The sequence below is a fragment of the Trichomycterus rosablanca genome, chromosome 2 (assembly GCF_030014385.1).
Source record: "Trichomycterus rosablanca isolate fTriRos1 chromosome 2, fTriRos1.hap1, whole genome shotgun sequence".
In the NCBI taxonomy this organism is placed as follows: domain Eukaryota; kingdom Metazoa; phylum Chordata; class Actinopteri; order Siluriformes; family Trichomycteridae; genus Trichomycterus; species Trichomycterus rosablanca.
Genome location: NC_085989.1, coordinates 38,546,016 through 38,567,045, shown reverse-complemented (window position 1 = coordinate 38,567,045; position 21,030 = coordinate 38,546,016). Strand labels below are relative to the sequence as shown.

Sequence of the window (21,030 nt, the reverse complement as noted above, 5' to 3'; positions counted from 1 at the left end):
AAGCATGATGATCTGGGAGTCTTTGCTGGATTCTGAGTTGGCAACTTGCTTAGAGAGACTGGACTCCTGACCAAAAAAAGGCTACCACAGCATTTTGCAATGTCATGCAGTACTCTCTGGTGTACACCTAGTTGTTAAAGGTTTCAGACTATGCCAGAACTACCTTAGAGGAGTAAAACAAGATGGTAGGCTTTACACCATGCAATTAACAGCACAGTCTGCTATGGTGCTAGACTTAAAACCCACTGAGCTGGTTGTGAAGAAAAGAACAGAAGGACTGAATACAAAACAACCTACAAGCGCAACACATTTATGTATATATGTATTACATAATTAAGATGATATTTGTCAGTCTGGTAATTCTCGGTCGTGTACAGGAGCATGTTTGTGTATACAAATAGGTTCTCATGTATTGACCTAGTTAAATAAATATTGCCTTTTTTATATTTACCTATTTACAGTAAGTTGTGTTTCAATTGAATTTGCAATGAAATATGTCTGTAAAACACATACACGATATTGCCAAAAGTATTCACTCACCCATCCAAATCATTGAATTCCAATCACTTCCATGGCCACAGGTGTATAAAACCAAGCACCTAGGCATGCAGACTGCTTCTACAAACATTTGTGAAAGAATGGGTCGCTCTCAGGAGCTCAGTGAATTCCAGCGTGGTACCGTGATAGGATGCCACCTGTGCAAAGTCCAGTCGTGAAATATCCTCACTACTAAATATTACACAGTCAACTGTCAGTGGTATTAAAATGAAGTGGAAGTGATTGGGAATTACAGCAACTCAGCCACAAAGTGGTAGCCACGTGAAATGACAGAGCGGGGTCAGCGGATGCTGAGGCACATAGTGCGCAGAGGTCACCAACATTCTGCAGAGTCAATCACTACAGACCTCCAAACTTCATGTGGCCTTCAGATCAGCTCAAGAACAGTGTGTAGAGAGCTTCATGGAATGGGTTTCCATGGCTGAGCAGCTGCATCCAAGCCTTACATCACCAAGCGCAATGCAAAGCGTCGGATGCAGTGGTGTAAAGCACACCACCACTGCACTCTAGAGCAGTGGAGACGTGTTCTCTGGAGTGACGAATCACGCTTCTCCGTCTGGCAATCCGATAAATGAGTCTGGGTTTGGTGGTTGCCAGGAGAACGGTACTTGTCTGACTGGATTGTGCCAAGTGTAAAGTTTGGTGGAGGGGAGATTATGGTGTGGGGTTGTTTTTCAGGAGTTGGGCTCGGCCCCTTAGTTCCAGTGAGAGGAACTCTTAATGCTTCAGCATACCAAGAGATTTTGGACAATTTTATGCTCCCAACTTTGTGGGAACAGTTTGGGGATGACCCCTTCCTGTTCCAGCATGACTGCACACCAGTGCACAAAGCAAGGTCCATAAAGACATGGATGAGCGAGTTTGGTGTGGAGAAACTTGACTGGCCTGCACAGAGTCCTGACCTCAACCCGATAAAACACCTTTGGGATGAATTAGAGTGGAGACTGTGAGCCAGGCCTTCTTGTCCAACATCAGTGTCTGACCTCACAAATGCGCTTCTGGAAGAATGGTCAAAAATTTCCATAAACACACTCCTAAACCTTGTGGAAAGCCTTCCCAGAAGATAGGAATGGGATGTCACTCAAGTTCATATGCGTGTGAAGGCAGACGAGCGAATACTTTTGGCAATATAGTGGTGTTCAATGGTAACATTGTTACTTCCTTTGTATACAACAAAAAAAATGCTTAATCTTATTTAATCTAATCTTTTTTAGGATGCGGGAAGCTGACTGGTGTCAGTAATCCCATTACTATCCGTGCATCGGGCTCTAGGTTTGGTTCCTGGATGACAGACACCATGATCCCCAGCTCTGATAATCGGGTAAGAAAGTCTATGCCATGTTATCCTCACACACAGGCATGCACGCATACGCTATTACTCATACACACTCATACACACAGTCTCCTAGCGAGAATGACTCACTGACTGAGTGCTGTGAGGCTGGTACCCAACTCAGCCAGAGCTGAGTCACTGATGGATGGCTGTTCCTTCTCCACCACCATATCATTCTATCTTCATCCCTCATGTCTGGTCCCACTCGCACACTTATGACCCCTCCTGTCAGAGCCATAGTGGCTGATTAATCACTCCATCAGGCTGTTCGATATTAACAACTTGTTTAAAATTAAGTTTGCCGCAATTAGCAGCAGCTTTGTAGGAGCCTGACACAGCACTCTATATGAAAAAAAATATACCAAAGCCTTTCCAACCCAAAATAACACTACTGAAGGGAAAAGAGGCTACATGAACAAAGGAATGGAACTATGCTTAGAACACATAATAGGAAGAAGTTTAAATAAGAATGAGAGAAAATAGCACAGGAGAATACAATATAGAGAGGAGCACAAGCCACAATACAGAACAGGATTAAGCAAGAGGACTGTTACTGGTAGGAGGTGATATATCCAGTAATTTCCCCAAAAAGACACCATCTTTGATTCAATAGTTGTACTAATTCACTACTGTTGCCTAGAGATGAAAATTGCTCTATTATTCATCAACCACTAGTGTAGCTTTGTTTGAAATGATGTAATAAATACAATACTTTGTAATACACTCCATAAAAAAAGAAAAAAAATAGTAATATTTTTGCTTTGAAGTAATAAGTATAATGAAAGCTTAATGAAGCATAACAATGTATTTAAAACTACAAAATTATTGACCACTAAAACAAGCTAAACAAAATATAAATGCTTCTCTCTTACCCGAGTCACAAGGCTTAACAAAGCTGTGTATCGGTAGTATATTCCAAGGTTTTAACTCCACAATAAACCTCAGTTTTTGTCCACAATGGCGGCCCACAATAGATAAATAAATAAAGTAATCCACAAGTTAAGAATAACTGATTAATTTAAAAAATCAAAATATAGGAAACACTGTATATCCAGTAAATTACCTAAAAGTTTGGTTTGTTTACAATTAGACACCAATCGAAGCACCTGAAAAACTAACTTACAACTAACTTACAATAAGGAAACATGATGTTTCTCCATTCAAAAATTGATATGGGTATTTACACAGATCAGCCATAACATTAAAACCACCTCCTTGTTTCTACACTCACTGTCCATTTTATCAGCTCCACTAACTGACTGTAGTCCATCTGTTTCTCTGCATGCTTTGTTAGCCTCCTTTCATGCTGTTATTGAATGGTCAGGACCACCACAGAGTAGGTATTATTTGGGTTGTGGATCATTCTCATCACTGCAGTGACATTGACATGGTGGTGGTGTGTTAGTGTGTGTACTCATACCAGCACAACACACACTTTGCACCTGCAAAAGCAAATTAAATTATTTTATTTTTTTTGAAAATCAACAATTTATGTCCTTAGTTCCCAAACAATTGCAAAACAAATGCCCCAGTCTCAGCTTTTTTGGAATGTGTTGCAACCATCAAACTTGAAATAAATTTATATATAAAAACAATACAAATGATTAGCTTGAAGTCTTTTTTACTGTTTAATTTTTTGAATTTGAGAATTTGTAGTTATTTATGCTCTGAGTCACCCAGACAGATGTTGTGGACAGCAGAGGTTACTGTATAATCATGCACTTTGTGTCCAGCTTTAACATGGCATCACTCACTAGAATTGCATTAGTCCCCATATCCATCACTGATCACATTAATCAACAAATGAATCAAAGATCATGCTAATAGTTGTATCGATCATACCAATCTCACTCAGTAGGTAAAATGTCATCGTTTCTGCAGTGGCACCTGTTTTTCTTCCGTCAAAGAGCGACAAACGACTGGTGATGTTCAGTGCAGAAGGCTGTAAATGTAATGCACAGACCACAGGTCGACCACAGCTCTGCTCTTGGCTCTCCGGAGACTCATTGAGGCACAGAATTATAATGCTTAATGCTCCATAAACCTGCCATTCCATTCATCACGCTCACTCTCACCAAGCCAATACATCACTTCTAGAAAATAAAAGCATACCATCCTTCACTGGAGAAGAAATAGAGACAGGAAACCGGGGATTAAAAAGAGAGGGAGAGTAAAAGAGAGAACAAGGAAAATGGAATGCAAAGCACAAGGCATGATTCCACAGAGGGTTCTCATTGTAGTGTGAAAGCCAAATATGATCCCCAAACTGCATCTATATCTTAAGCAACAAGCAGAAAGAATGAAAATAAAATAAGCATCAAATATAAATTGATATAAAACATTTTCTTTGTTACTTCACCTGCATTTCAGCAAAACTCCTCCCACAAGCATTGGTAGCAATGACGTTATCCCATAAGCTACACAGAAGGCCCTGCTCACTATGCTGTACAGCATCTGCTACACTATAAAAGTATTAGACACCCCTTCTAATTTTAAATTCATGTCGTTCAGCCTTAATATAAATTAATATAAACTGATCAGCCGTAACATTAAAACCACCTCCTTGTTTCTACACTTACTGTCCATTTATCAGCTCCACTTACCGTATAAAAGCACATTGTTAGTAATAGTTCTACAATTACTGACTGTAGTCATAGTTTCTCTACATACTTTTTTAGCCTGCTTTCATGCTGTTCTTCAATGGTCAGGACCCACACAGAGCAGGTATTATTTGGGTGGTGGATCATTCTCAGCACTGAAGTGACAATGACATGGTGGTGGTGGGTTAGTGTGTGTTGTGCTGGTATGAGTAGATCAGACATAGCAGTGCTGCTGGAGTTTTTAAATACCGTGTCCACTCACTGTTCACTCTATTAGACACTCCTACCTAGTTGGTTCACCTTGTAGATGTAAAGTCAGAGACGATCGCTCATCTGTTGCTGCTGTTTGAGTTGGTCATCTTCTAGACCTTCATCAGTGGTTACAGGATGCTGCCCACAGGGCGCTGTTGGCTGGATATTTTTGGTTGGTGGACTATTCTCAGTCCAGCAGTGACAGTGAGGTGTTTAAAAACTCCATCAGCACTGCTGTGTCTTATCTACTCATACCAGCACAACACACACTAACACACCACCACCATGTCAGTGTCACTGCAGTGCTGAGAATGATCCACCACCCAAATAATACTTACTCTGTAGTGGTCCTAGGACCACTGAAGAACGGCATAAAAGGGGGCTAACAAAGCATGCAGAGAAACAGATGGACTACAGTCAGTAATTGTAGAACTACAAAGTGCTTCTATGTGGTAAGTGGAGCTGATAAAATGGACAGTGAGGGTAAAAACAAGGAGGTGGTTTTAATGTTGTTGCTGATCAGTGAATACTTCAGTGTCTTGTTAGATTCCTTCTTAGTGTAGAGGCTGTTGTTATAGCTCACACATAGGTCACTCCATTTTAATACCATTTGTTTTTTAAATGGAATGTCCAACAAGCTCATGGTCAAATGTCCAAATTCTTTTGGTCATGAAGTGTATATTCCAGGCAGTCTTCTTAACTTATTTCTTTACTGTGCTTTACCTATCCATTTAATGTGCTTTCTGCTTTCTAAACTTCACCATTAGTCAACTTTTCTAATCTCATGCATCCAACCTCCTACGTTCTGTGCTCAGGCATCCAACTTACTACTTTTGTGCAACAAGCCTCCTACTCTCGTGCATCCAACCTCCTACTCTCATGTTTTTAATCTTTTTAGTGTCACCAATTTCTGTGCATACCACAAAAAACTCCTCTCACCTCGTGGTGCAGCCCACCTCCACCAGATAATTCAAGGCAACATCTAAACTCCAAAAGTCCTAGATACTGTGAACATGATTTGCCAAACACGTGCCTTTAATACATCACTACAAAATTTGTTTCTCAATGTAATTAAATGTCACTTGTCGCACTTTTACTGATCAGCCATAACATTAAAACCACCTCCTTGTTTCGACACTCACTGTCCATTTCATCAGCTCCACTTACCATATATAAGCACTTTATAGTTCTACAATTACTGACTGTAGTCCATCTGTTTCTCTGCAAGCTTTGTTAGCCCCCTGTAATAAATTTTTAATGGTCAGGACTCTCCCCAGGCCACCACAGAGTAGATATTATTTGGGTGGTGGATCATTCTCAGCACTGCAGTAGAGTTTTTAAATACCGTGTCCACTCACTGTCCACTCTATTAGACACTCCTACCTAGTAGGTCCACCTTGTAGATGTAAAGTCAGAAATGGTCGCTCATCTATTGCTGCTGTTTGAGTTGGTCATCTTCTAGACCTTCATCAGTGGTTATAGAATGCTGCCCACAGGGTGCTGTTGGCTGGATATTTTTGGTTGGTTGACTATTATCAGTCCAGCAGTGACAGTGAGGTGTTTAAAAACTCCATCAGCATTGCTGTGTCTTATCCACTCATACCAGCACAACACACACTAACACACCACCACCATGTCAGTGTCACTGCAGTGCTGAGAATGATCCACCACCCAAATAATACCTGCTCTGTAGTGGTCCTGGGAGAGTCCTGACCATTGAAGAACAGCATGGAAGGGGGCTAACAAAGCATGCAGAGAAACATATAGACTACAGTCAGTAACTGTAGAACTACAAAGTGCTTCTATATGGTAAGTGGAGCTGATTAAATGGACAGTGAGTGTAGAAACAAAGGGGTGGTTTTAATGTTATGGCTGATTGGTGTATGTATCACCAAAGTAGGTTAACAATGACAACAAGGTTATAATCTCACTCACAAATATACCCATCCAGCTAATTAATGGTTATTTACCCAGCTGAAGTATAAGGGCAGGGTGTTCAGACAGCATTCTCTCCACATGTAGGGGTCGACTAGAAGCACTTCCTTTAGTCCTCATCACATAAAATAACCTTAATTCACCTAACCACAGCTCAATAACCTTTGCATACCACTTACTCATTCATGCTATGTTTCCAGCAACTACATTTAGGTCACTTAACTCCTTAAGACTTACAAAAGATCAAACCAAACGTCCATTATTTTACTCTGCCTATTTACAAATATGCTCTGGACATTTTCTAACTACTACCACAACCCTAAAGCTATTCCCTTACTTTCACTTCTCAGCAAAAGTAGTAGGGGACTCAGCTAGGAAGATACATGGTGTGACATCTGGAAAGAGGAAAGAAAAAATGGAGACTTAGTGATAGAATGAGAAAGTGCAGAAAAGTTTAAGAATGAATAGGTTGGCAAAAAAGAACTGGGATCTCTAGAGACTAAGAAAGTAGACAAAAGTACAAGGTGATGTGGCATATGGCAAGGAGACAAGTGATGGCAGCTGTAAAGAGAATAGAGTATAAAAACAATTGGCACAGGTGACATACCAGTGATGGCATGGGTTCAGGAGAGATGGCAGTTTCTGGCTAGATTATTTAACACAATCTTGGAATGTGAAAGGATGCCTGATGAGTGGAAAAGAAGTTAAAAATAGTTTAATTTCTTAGAAATAAGAGTTATATGCAGAGCTGCAGTAACTACAGAAGCATAAAGTTAATCATCCACAGCATGAAGATCTAGGAAAGAGTAGTGGAAGCTCAGTTAAGAAAATAGATGAGAATATAGGAGCAGCAATGTGGTTTATATTACTTCTTTAGCAAAGTGTGTTGCTGAAAAAGTATAGAATAGACCATTATGAGTTGCACTGTGTGTTTGCGGATCTAGAGAAAGCTTATGATTGGGTGCCGAGAGAGGAGCAGTGGTATTGTTTGAGGAAATCAGGAGTGGCAGTAAAGTATGTGAGGGTGGCTTAATAGACAGGCTTAAAGTGGAGGTAGGACTGGATCAAGCAGGAGTGCTTATAGACTATGATGTTTACAGATGATATTGCGATTTAAAGCAAGAGTAGGGAGTTTGAGGAGAGCCTGAGGAAGTGATAGAGATATGCACTGGAGAGAAAAGGGATGAAAGGGAGTAAGCAAGAGTACATGTGTGTGAATAAGAGGGAGGGTAAAAGGGGATAAGTTTAAATAAATGGGTTAGAGTTTACAAAGTAATAGATAGTGTGAAGATAGGGGGAGAAGAAAGTGCAGGCAGGGTGGAGTGGGTGGCTTTGAGTGGCAAGAGTGATTTGCAATAGAAGGGTATCTTCAAGCGTGAAAGGGACAGTTTACAAGACAGTTTACAGTAGTAAGGCCTGCTATGTTATATGGCTTGGAGATGGTGGCACTGACCTGACTGAAAGACAGAGGGAGCTCAATGTGGCAGATATGATAATGCTGTGATTCTGTTTGGAATTTATGATTTATTAGAGGAACAGCAGAGGTAGGATATTCTGGAGACAAATTTAGCAAGTTGAGACTGAGATGGTTTTGGCATGTGCAGAGGAGGGATGAGAGTAGCATCGAAATAGGTGATGAGGATGGAGCTGCCAGGCAGGAGAAGGATTGGAAGGCCAAAGAAGAGGTTTGTGTGTGCAATGGTGGAGGACATGCAGATGATTGAGATGACAGAGGAGGATGTTCAGGACAGGGCAAGATGGAGATGAATGATTAGCCAAAAGAAGAAGTGGAATGTCTTAAAATGCTTTTTAATGCTTATTTTGCTCCCGTCCCAACTTTTTCAGTGTGTTGCCGGTATTAGGTTTGAAATTTGTCTGTTTTTACAAAGTACAGTAAAGTTGGTTGGCCAAAACGTTATACGTTAAGCAGCTGATGCTGATAACAGTCTGGATGGTCCTTTTCGTCTTTGGTCCAAAGCACATGGCGTGAATGCTGATTCATCTGATTACAATACACGTTTCCACTGTGTGATGGTCCATCCTAGATGCCTCAGAGCCCCGAGAAGTCGACGCCGCTTCTGGACATGGTTAACATAAGGCTTCTTTTTTGCACAGTAAAGTTTTAACTGGCATTTGTGCATTTAACTCTGTATTGTAGTGCTTGACAAAGGTTTGCCAAAGTAATCCCTCACCCATGTGGTTATATCAGCTATTGTTGAGTGGCAGTTCTTGATGCAGTGCCATCTGAGGGATCAAAGATCACAGGGGTTGAGTTTAAGCTTGCGCCCTTGGCCTTTACGTACTGAAATTCCTCCCGATTGCTTGAATCGTATAATGATATTATGCACTGTAGAGGGGGAAATATGCAAATCCCTTCAAATCTTTCTTTGAGGTACATTTTGTCACACATTTGTTGACAAACTGGAGATCCTCTGGTCATTTTTGCTCATCAAAGACTCAGCCTTTCCTGGATGCTGCTTTTGTACCAAACCATGATTAATCACCTGTTTGGAATCACATCATTATTTAGTTTTTTCACCTCATTACTAGCCCTAAATTGCCCCGTCCCAACTTCTTTTGGAATGTGTTTTAGGCCTGAAATGAAGGAATGGAGGAATATATTAACAAATGAAATGAAGCTGAGCAGACAAAACATGAAAAATCCTGAGTTCAAACTGTCTGCAATCAAATAAGTGTCAAAGTAAATATAAGACACACTGCATTTTACTTCATTTGCAATGTCCATACTGTCCCAACTTTTTCTAATTTGGGGTTGTATTATTTATAATGCTTGCTTATTATCTTTCCCATTTGTGAATAACACAGAGCCACTACACTGCATAAAAACAATAAACCTATTTTGGCAGTAATTCAGTTTGGGAATGAAGGGTGGCATGATCCCAAGAACACAATACCTAAAGTTAAATATGAAGGTAAGAGCATTGTAATATGGATGGCCTCTCGGCAACTTATACTGGGACATTACGTCACTGAAAGGAACATAAACTACTTAATTTAATTCCATGTTTATCAACTGATTTAAACTGGTCAGGGCTATGACGGGTCCAGTTTTACCAAGATAATTTAAGAAAATGCACGAGGCAGGAATACACTATACAGAGTGTCAATCTATTGTAGGGCTTTGGAACCCCCACCCTTTTTGTGTCTGTGTTGAGGCCAAGCCAACTAATAGCAGTGCTGAAACTCAAATCCTGATCTCAGCACTGGTGGTCTAGTGTAGTAGACTGCTGCACCTCATAAGCACTGCCAACTTCAATCTCAATGTCCAAGAAGCTCAATCTGAAAATGTTGGGTTAACCCCAAATATTAAATGTGCGTGTGTGTGTGTGTGTGTGTGTGTGATGCTTAGACAATTGATTTCCAATTCATGCTAGGTCGTAAAGACCACAGTGCACTTGCAGTTCAGCACACGGAGATCCTTGCACGTTTTATGATCAGATCTACCCTAAATGATAATGCTCTGCTGCTATAATAGAGCACCATCCCTCCTTTCCCTACATGCTCATTTTCTTAAGTCAGTGACTGTAACGGTGTGCAGAATTACTTCAGGTTGCCCCTTAAATGTCTCAGAGCGTTCCTAGTCTCCTATAGAATTTACTAAGATATCCCCAGTGTGCAGTTACATGAAACATTTAATAAAGCTGCATGGCTACACTGCATTGTAAAAGTGATTTAAAATCTTTATCTTATACATGATAAAATCCTAAACCTCTGAGGAAAATAAATGGAATCATCACTTCCTACACATTTCTGATTATATGTCTTTGGACGATGCTGTACATATCAATGTGTTTGATTGAGGTTTGTTTTATCATAGCTGTAAGACTTCAGATAATATATACAGTGTATCACAAAAGTGAGTACACCCCTCACATTTCTGCAAATATTTTATTATATCTTTTCATGGGACAACACTATAGAAATAAAACTTGGATATAAGTTAGAGTAGTCAGTGTACAACTTGTATAGCAGTGTAGATTTACTGTCTTCTGAAAATAACTAAACACACAGCCATTAATGTCTAAATGGCTGGCAACATAAGTGAGTACACCCCACAGTGAACATGTCCAAATTGTGCCCAAAGTGTCAATATTTTGTGTGACCACCATTATTATCCAGCACTGCCTTAACCCTCCTGGGCATGGAATTCACCAGAGCTGCACAGGTTGCTACTGGAATCCTCTTCCACTCCTCCATGATGACATCACAGAGCTGGTGGATGTTAGACACCTTGAACTCCTCCACCTTCCACTTGAGGATGCGCCACAGGTGCTTAATTGGGTTTAGTCCATCACCTTTACCTTTAGCTTCCTCAGCAAGGCAGTTGTCATCTTGGAGGTTGTGTTTGGGGTCGTTATCCTGTTGGAAAACTGCCATGAGGCCCAGTTTTCGAAGGGAGGGGATCATGCTCTGTTTCAGAATGTCACAGTACATGTTGGAATTCATGTTTCCCTCAATGAACTGCAGCTCCCCAGTGCCAGCAACACTCATGCAGCCCAAGACCATGATGCTACCACCACCATGCTTGACTGTAGGCAAGATACAGTTGTCTTGGTACTTCTCACCAGGGCGCCGCCACACATGCTGGACACCATCTGAGCCAAACACCAAATTTAACAGCCCTGCTCCCCATTTACACCTGGGACCTTGACACATGACACCAGGGAGGGACAACGACACATTTGGGCACAATTTGGACATGTTCACTGTGGGGTGTACTCACTTATGTTGCCAGCTATTTAGACATTAATGGCTGTGTGTTGAGTTATTTTCAGAAGACAGTAAATCTATACTGCTATACAAGCTGTACACTGACTACTCTAAGTTATATCCAAGTTTCATGTCTATAGTGTTGTCCCATGAAAAGATATAATGAAATATTTGCAGAAATGTGAGGGGTGTACTCACTTTTGTGATACACTGTATAGTGAGTCTTCCATTGTAAAATGCGTCACAATTTAATGAGTACAGTTATATCTAGCTAGTCTTTTGAGGCCAGCCACAATTCTGTTCATCACAGAATGATTTGGATTGAAATGCCAGTTACTGAGGGCAATTATGCCCACAACTTTGGGAAGAGTTTCTTTTACAACACACACACACACACACACACACACACACACACACACAACGTTTTAACTTAAACACACAAGCCAAGTTTTTAAAGTAAATGTTTCATACACTATATTGCACTAAGTATTCGCTCGTCTGCCTTCACACGCACTTGAACTTGAGTGACATCCCATTCTTAATCCATAGTGTTTAATGTGATGTCGGTCCACCCTTTGCAGCTATAACAGCTTCAACTCTTCTGGGAAGGCTTTCCACAAAGTTTAGGAGTGCGTTTATGGGAATTTTTGACAATTCTTTCAGAAGCGCATTTGTGAGGTCAGACACTGATGTTGCACGAGAAGGGCTGGCTCGCAGTCTTTGTTCGAATTCATCCCAAAGGTGTTCTATCGGGTTGAGGCCAGTCAAGTTCTTCCACACCAAACTCGCTCATCCATGTCTTTATTGACCTTGCTTTGTGCACTGTGCTTTACACCACTGCATCCGACGCTTTGCATTGCGCTTGGTGATGTAGAGTTTGGATGCAGCTGCTCGGCCTTGGAAACCCATTCCATGAGACTTTGTACGCACTGTTTTTGAGCTAATCTGAAGGCCACATTAAGTTTGGAGGTCTGTAGCGATTGACTCTGCGCACTATGCACCTCAGCATCCGCTGACCCCGCTCTGTCATTTCATGTTATGTTATAGTGTTTGCATTCTTTTTTATGGGTCCCATGAACTGTTATTCTTTTTACCTCCTACACAGAGATTTATTTTATTTTTCTACAGTGCAATTTACAGTTTATATCTTTCACTTGTGAGAAATAACTTCACACAGCTGACATCTGGTGGTTTTGTGTATGACAGACTGTGATGTACTGGTTCACTGTTTATCGCTTTCTTCCACAAAGCATTTTTGAAATAGGCTCTGGTCCCAACTTAACCTTGACCACGTTAAAGCTGTTACTGAAGATAAATAAATGGATAAATTAATACATGTATGTTTTAAGACACATGGTGTGGCAGCAGGTGGTGTTGGTACCACAAAACACCACGGTTTTTTCTTCAGTAGTTGCTGTCTGAGGGAAGTTTGACATGAATGTTCCTTGTCTCTTGTTATACTGATATTCTTATATTAAAAGTGTAAGTGAACTGGCTACCTTTAATTGTCTTTGATGTAAATAAGTGTTTAATGTCCTGTGATGGACAGGTACATTGTAATTTGTACATCCCCGAATTGAACCCAGTTTCTTTCAAAAATGGACTATTCACCCTTTATCTATGTTAATCAAAAGTTAGATTAACTGTAAACATGCCCTGAATACCTATAAGTCATAAAAGTGGTTTAATTATTTGTATAAATATAAATTCATATACAGTGGCACCTTGTAATTTAACGTCCCCTAAACTCAAAATCTTTGAAACTCAATGCCCTTTGTCGAGAAATTTGTACCCTTAAACTTAATGTGTGTGTGACTGCTGCTGTGTCTAGCGCTCGGCTTGAGCGGTGCGGTAAAACGTCATGCGAACATGAGACGAATCTGCATTTGTGTGGAATAACCGTCAAATTCTCTCTGAAATCTCCACATGAATTTGTGTTTAGCTATATGGTAAGTGGAGCTGATAAAATGGACAGTGTGTTTAGAAACCAGGAGGTGGTCTTAATGTTATGGCTGATCGGTGTAAACTGTGTGGATTACACTACTTTAATAATGAGGTTAAATTATGAAATCAGATATTAACTGGATCACTGTTGTTTATTTACAAACATTATACAAAAGTATAATAGGTGTAATGGACTGGAAGTTTGTGTGAAAACAGCAAACTCAATAAGGAAGTCCTATAATAAAATAAATAAATAAAACAGCAATAAACAAAAAGCGTGTCCAAGTCTGGGCTTGTTTCCAGAAAAATTCCATTAGATGTGGTCTCATGTTTTATGTTTCTAATCTTGTGGTATCTTTTCCACAATTCATCAATCTAATGTAACTGTCTAAACTAGAGACACCCACATGAAATTTGTTTTTTCGCGCCTCGTGCTATCACATTACACTACCCCTCCCTTTTTATTCTGCTTACTATTCATTTATATACACAGATGAGGCATAACATTATGAACACCTTCCTAATATTGTGTTGGTCCCCTGTTTGCTGCCAGAACAGCCCTGCAACTGTGATGCACTGTACATTCTGACATCCTTCTATCAGAACCAGCATTAACTTCTTCACCAATTTGAGCTACAGTAGCTCGTCTGTTGGATCGGACCACACAGGCCAGCCTTCACTCCTTACGTGCATCAATGAGCCTTGGCCGCCCATGACCCTGTTGCCGGTTTACCACTGTTCCTTCCTTGGACCACTTTTGATAGATACTGACCACTGCAGACCGGGAACACCCCACAAGAGCTGCAGTTTTGGAGATGCTCTGACCCAACCGTCTAGCCATCACAATTTGGCCCTTGTCAAACTCGCTCAAATCTTTACACTCGCCTATTTTTCCTGCTTCTAACACATCAACTTTGAGGATAAAATGTTCACTTGCTGCCTAATACAATGGGGAAAATAAGTATTTGATCCCCTGCTGATTTTGTAAGTTTACCCCTTTATAAAGACTTGAACAGTCTATAATTTTTATGGAAGGTTTATTTTAACAGAGAGAGACAGAATATGAACAAAAAATCCAGAAAAAAAACATTAAATAAAGGTTATAAATTAATTTGTATTTAATTAAGGAAAATAAGTATTTGATCCCCTACCAACCAGCAAGAATTCTGACCCCCACAGACCAGTTATGTGCACAAAAGGCACACAAATTAGTCCTGTCCCTGTATAAAAGACTCCTGTAACAGAATCAGTTTCTTCCATTAAAATCTCTCGACCACCATGGGCAAGACCAAAGAGCTATCAAAGGACGTCAGGGACAAGATTGTAGACCTGCACAAGGCTGGAATGGGCTACAAGACCATCAGCAAGAAGCTTGGTGAGAAAGAGACCACTGTTGGTGCGATAATTCGAAAATGGAAGAAATACAAGATCACAGTCAATCACCCTCGCTCTGGAGCTCCATGCAAGATCTCATTTGGGGGGGTAAGAATGATTCTGAGAAAGGTGAGGTCAGTCCAGAATTACACGGGAGGAGCTTGTCAATGATCTCATAAAAATTATAGACTGTTCAAGTCTTTGTAAGGGGGTAAACTTACAAAATCAGCAGGAGATCAAATACTTATTTTCCTCACTTGATATCCTTTAAATATCCTTTATATCCTTATATCCTTTAAAATAAACCTTCCATAAAAATTATAGACTGTTCAAGTCTTTGTAAGGGGGTAAACTTACAAAATCAGCAGGGGATCAAATACTTATTTTCCTCACTTTATATCCCACCCACTAACAGATGTTGTGATGAAGAGATAATCAGTGTTATTCACTTCACCTGGTTGGTGTATTTCTGTGTATGTGCACTGTCAGGGTTTATTTACCTCTAATGCACAGAATAATCAGAATAATGAGTTAAAATCAAGGGATTATATGTTGGTATGTCTACACTAAATTCACACTTAAATGAAGCATACAGATTTTTCTAATTTAGTCCCAGTGAATGGTACAGGAAAATCTACTTCTATTTCTCATAAATTGAACTTATTTACCAAATTAAAGATCTGGATACTTCTATCATTAAACCCAATACTGTCCCTACTAGCATTTTACTTAAGTAAGCAGCTCAAAACAATAGCAAAGGGGTTTTCACCTTTTTTGAATGTGAACGTAAATCACTACAGGTCTAAAAGAAAGTGTATATTTCACAGATTATTAGCTAAGGTTTTTTTTTTTTTTTTATTTATTACACATAATGCTAGCTAAAGACCTTTAGAATAATTAAAATGACAAAAATAAATTTCATTACAATTACATACATAAAAACTGCCTTTGTTAGATCGAAAATCTACTATGACCATATACGCATCTTAGACCACCCAAGATGGAGTTGCCATACCAACGTTCAGAACTGCTGTCATAGCTGGAGCAAGAAAGGCAAAAATGTTTACTATTTACTATGTTTGTTTGAGTTTAAGTCATGTTTTACACTCAAGACAGATAGTCATTGGTTACACAAGATTCACATCAATTTACCTCACTTGCATGTCTTTGGACTGTGGGAGGAAACCGCAGCTCCCGGAGAAAACACACACAGACACTGGGAGAACATGCAAACTCTACACAGAAAGGACCAGGATCGTTCAATCAGTGAATGTCATTCTTGCTGTAGGGCAACAGTGCTACCCAGCAAGCCACAATGTTGCCTATTTTACTGAGTAAAAAGCTTAAAAAAAAAGTGATGTAAAAAGGGAAAAAGTATTCTGACAGCTTACAGCAGAAATATATACATTTTCTTTTTTAATTTATAATAACTCAAAGTGATTTTCAGTAATTGCATAACCTAGCTATGTGAAATTAGCAATCTACAATATCTTCATTAAAAAAACACACAAAACATTTTTAATTAACTCCCCACACTTACTTTTTAATTTGTTGTCTGTAATTGTTACTTTCACAAACAATGTATTGCTTCTGGGGTATAAATATTAATTGATGTATATAGTTACTCAGCACTTTTCTTTGTGTGTGAACACACATACTGCCTCTTGGGTCTTACTCAATATATCAGAAGTAATGCTAAAAAAAGCAAATAAACTCTTGTTGTCTATGTAAATGCATACATTAATAATAATAACAATAATAATAATAATAATAACAATAATAATATTTTTTGCTAAAATCAGCAAATAAATTCTTGTTGTCTGTAAATTCAGTTAGTAATTTAATAATAATAATAATATCAATAATAATTTTTGCTAAAATCAGCTAATAAATTTAGTTTTCTATGGAAATGCAGTTAGTAATATAATAATAAAAATAATAAGAAGAATATTTTTGCTCAAATCATCTAAAGAATTATTATCTATGTAAATACAGTTAGTAATATAATAATGATAATATTTTTTGCTAAAATCAGCTAATAAATTCTTGTTTATATAAACAGTTATTAATATAATAATAATAATATTTGCTAAAATCAGTTAAATAATTCTTGTTGTCTATGTAAATGCAGTTAGTAATATAATACTAATAATACTACTACTACTACTACTAATAATAATAATAATAATAATTTTTAAATAATAAAAGTTTTTTTTAAAAACAAACACTGCAAGATGGTATTTATAGAAAAAAAAAAAAAAAAAAAAAAAAAAAATATATATATATATATATATTTATATATATACAGGTGCTGGTCATAAAATTAGAATCATGAAAAAGTTGATTTATTTCAGTAATTCCATTCAAAAAGTGAAACTTGTATATTATATTCATTCATTACACACAGACTGATATATTTCAAATGTTTATTTCTTTTAATGTTGATGATTATAACTGACAACTAATGAAAACCCCAAATTCAGTATCTCAGAAAATTAGAATATTGTGACATGGTACAATATTGAAGACACCTGGTGCCACACTCTAATCAGCTAATTAACTCAAAACATCTGCAAAGGCCTTTAAATGGTCTCTCAGTCTAGTTATGTAGGCTACACGATCATGGGGAAGACTGCTGACTTGACAGTTGTCCAAAAGACGACCATTGACACCTTGCACAAGGAGGGCAAGACACAAAAGGTCATTGCTAAAGAGGCTGGCTGTTCACAGAGCTCTGTGTCCAAGCACATTAATAGAGAGGCGAAGGGAAGGAAAAGATGTGGTAGAAAAAAGTGTACAAGCAATAGGGATAACCGCACCCTGGAGAGAATTGTGAAACAAAACCCATTCAAAAATGTGGGGGAGATTCACAAAGAGTGGACTGCAGCTGGAGTCAGTGCTTCAAGAATCACCACGCACAGACGTATGCAAGACATGGGTTTCAGCTGTCGCAATCCTTGTGTCAAGCCACTCTTGAACAAGAGACAGCGTCAGAAGCGTCTCACCTGGGCTAAAGACAAAAAGGACTGCTGAGTGGTCCAAAGTTATGTTCTCTGATGAAAGTAAATTTTGCATTACCTTTGGAAATCAAGGTCCCAGAGTTTGGAGGAAGAGAGGAGAGGCACAGAATCCACGTTGTTTGAGGTCCAGTGTAAAGTTTCCACAGTCAGTGATGGTTTGGAGTGCCATGTCATCTGCTGGTGTTGGTCCACTGTGTTTTCTGAGGTCCAAGGTCAACGCAGCCGTCTACCAGGAAGTTTTAGAGGACTTCATGCTTCCTGCTGCTGACCAACTTTATGGAGATGCAGATTTCATTTTCCAACAGGACTTGGCACCTGCACACAGTGCCCAAGCTACCAGTACCTGGTTTAAGGACCATGGTATCCCTGTTCTTAATTGGCCAGCAAACTCGCCTGACCTTAACCCCATAGAAAATCTATGGGGTATTGTGAAGAGGAAGATGCGATACGCCAGACCCAACAATTCAGAAGAGCTAAAGGCCACTATCAGAGCAACCTGGTCTCTCATAACACCTGAGCAGTACCACAGACTGATCGACTCCATGCCACGCCGCATTGCTGCAGTAATCCAGGCAAAAGGAGCCCCAACTAAGTATTGAGTTCTGTACATGCTCATACTTTTCATGTTCATACTTTTCAGTTGGCCAACATTTCTAAAAATCCTTTTTTTGTATTGGTCTTAAGTAATATTCTAATTTTCTGAGATACTGAATTTGGGGTTTTCATTAGTTGTCAGTTATAATCATCAACATTAAAAGAAATAAACATTTGAAATATATCAGTCTGTGTGTAATGAATGAATATAATATACAAGTTTCACTTTTCATAATATTCTAATTTAATGACCAGCACCTGTATATACGTATATATATATATATATATATTTAGAAAACTAATATTACACATGCATCACTAAAGTAAATTTATGTATTTCTGGCTTGGTTTAGTGCCCACAAAACATAAAAAATTATTGTATTATTTTTATACTTGTGCATGATGTTTTTTAAACATTTTTCCTGTTCACAGATCAGATCATTGTTTTATGGAACTGTCTGAACCACAGAGGAACAAATAAAAAATATTTCATTTTATTTCATTTTCGGCTTACATCACACATCTCTAAACACACATTAATTTTCCAACCCAATAAACCACTATAGACTGAGGGAAAATTTAAAGTCTATATAAAAATAAATGGATGTATCGTCTAGCCAGAATGGTCCTCTGTGGTGAAAAAGATAGCTGCCAAGTCAGCATCTTAGGTGGAAGAGATATATCAACAGACAAATGGAAAAGTTGCTATTTGCACCTGAAGTGTCATCCATAATCTCATCGTGACTGCTCCATACGATCTCTCTCTTTGCAGCTCAACTTTACTCAACTCTTTCATTATTATTGAAACAAACTCAATAGTATACTAAAAAGCAAAAGGTCATTTCATTCCTGATTAAGGCAAAAAGGGGAAATGGGTTCAGCAGAGATCCAGATGCCACATGATGACATCACTTTGGTGGTGCATTTGTTTTAATATCTCATGGTTCTGTCCACTGTCAGCTTTTATCCTTTCTTCATTTAAGGGTGCTCAGGGGGCACAGCGGTAAAACACGCTAGCACACCAGAGCTGAAATCTCGAACGCGTCGGTTCGAAACTCAGCTCTGCTATTCTGCAGGCTGGGCACCTACACGAACAACGATTGGCTTATTGTTTATTCAGGGTGGGTGCCGGATGGGACCTCATAACTGATGCAGTTATGACCTCTGCTGGCTGATTGATGGTGCCTGCACAGAGTTGAGGGATAATGCATTGATCAGGGTGTGGCTCTCCGTACACAAAGATGCAGTCGGATATTGCACATGTGTTGGAGGGGGCGTGTGTCAGTCTCGGCTCTCTTGAGCCAGGGTGGAGACCAGCATCAGTACAGAGGAAGCATAATGCAATTGAGTAATTGGATATGACTAAATTGGGAGGAAGTTTGGGAAAATTCATCATTCAATAATTTCTCTTTTCTTTTCTTTCTCCTAAGGTGTGGTCGATGGACGGCTACTTTAAAGGCAGGCGTGTGCTGGAGTATCGCACCATGAACGACTTTATGAAGGGCCAGAATTTCGTGCAGCACATGCTGCCTCACCCCTGGGCCGGCACTGGTCACGTGGTCTACAACGGCTCCCTTTACTACAACAAGTACCAAAGTAACATCCTGATCAAGTACCACTTCCGGTCACGCAGCGTCCTGGTGCAGCGCAGCCTGAGCGGCGCCGGATACAACAACACCTTCCCGTACTCCTGGGGTGGCTCATCCGATATCGACCTAATGGCTGACGAGAACGGCCTGTGGGCCGTTTACACCACCATCGCCAACGCCGGCAACATTGTCATCAGCCGGCTGCAGCCTGAGAGTTTGGAGGTGCTGCAGACCTGGGACACAGGCTTCCCCAAGCGCAGTGCTGGCGAGTCCTTCATGATCTGCGGCACGCTCTACGTGACCAACTCACACCTGGCCGGCGCCAAGATCTACTTTGCCTACTACACCAACACGTCGACCTATGAGTATACGGACATTCCGTTCCACAACCAGTACTCGCATATCTCCATGATGGACTACAACCCACGTGAGCGAGTTCTTTATACCTGGAACAACGGCCACCAGGTGTTCTACAACGTCACGCTGTTCCAGGTCATCAAGACGTCCGACGACTGAGGCTCTCGTACGAACACATCCAGCAAACATTCGACTGCATTACATACTTACAAATGCGTGTATACATACGTACAAAAAACTGACGTAGACTAGAAGGACATGACTGGGTGTAGATGTTTTTTATTTTTACATCTTCATAGAGTGCTATTATTCACATAACATCCCCAAACCGGCACACCGCCAGCAACGTTGGTGCTGATATATGGACCGAGCTTTTGCTTTTTCATTTCTGTACTGAGTGAGCATGACACTTCTTTTTATTTGTGAACAGAAAAAAAGAATAAATGTTGACCTTTAACATTTGAGAGTGTGTCTTTCATTTTGCTTTGTTGAGAAAGAGTACGGCTAGGAAAATTGGTCATTTTGAAAGTCAAGGCAACCCAATTTCTTTCTCCTCACAGGGCACTTCATCCAGGCTCTGGCTGAAATTGCAGTGGTAAGAGTAAGTGTACTGGAATGCTGTTCATGTCAGGCTTGCTGAAGAGATGCGCCAGTGATTGGTGGGGAGGGGGCCTGTGAAGGGCAGAGCGGAGAGCCGCTAAATGAGCAGATAGACCAAGATGGAGAGGAAAGAATGAGGGAAT

The 21,030-nt window shown here is 39.7% G+C and overlaps 1 protein-coding gene across 2 annotated transcripts in view; it reads left to right on the top strand.

Annotated features, from left to right (window-relative positions):
- olfm2a (olfactomedin 2a) overlaps positions 1-20,744 on the top strand; it is a 269,002-nt gene extending 248,258 nt beyond the window's left edge. For both annotated transcript variants that reach the window (XM_063015253.1, XM_063015244.1), the window contains exons 5-6: positions 1,773-1,879; positions 19,772-20,744. In XM_063015253.1, the coding sequence (XP_062871323.1) occupies positions 1,773-1,879; positions 19,772-20,446 (782 nt within the window). In that variant the 3' untranslated portion in view covers positions 20,447-20,744. The remainder of the gene's footprint in view (positions 1-1,772; positions 1,880-19,771) is intronic.
- Positions 20,745-21,030: the final 286 nt, after the last annotated feature.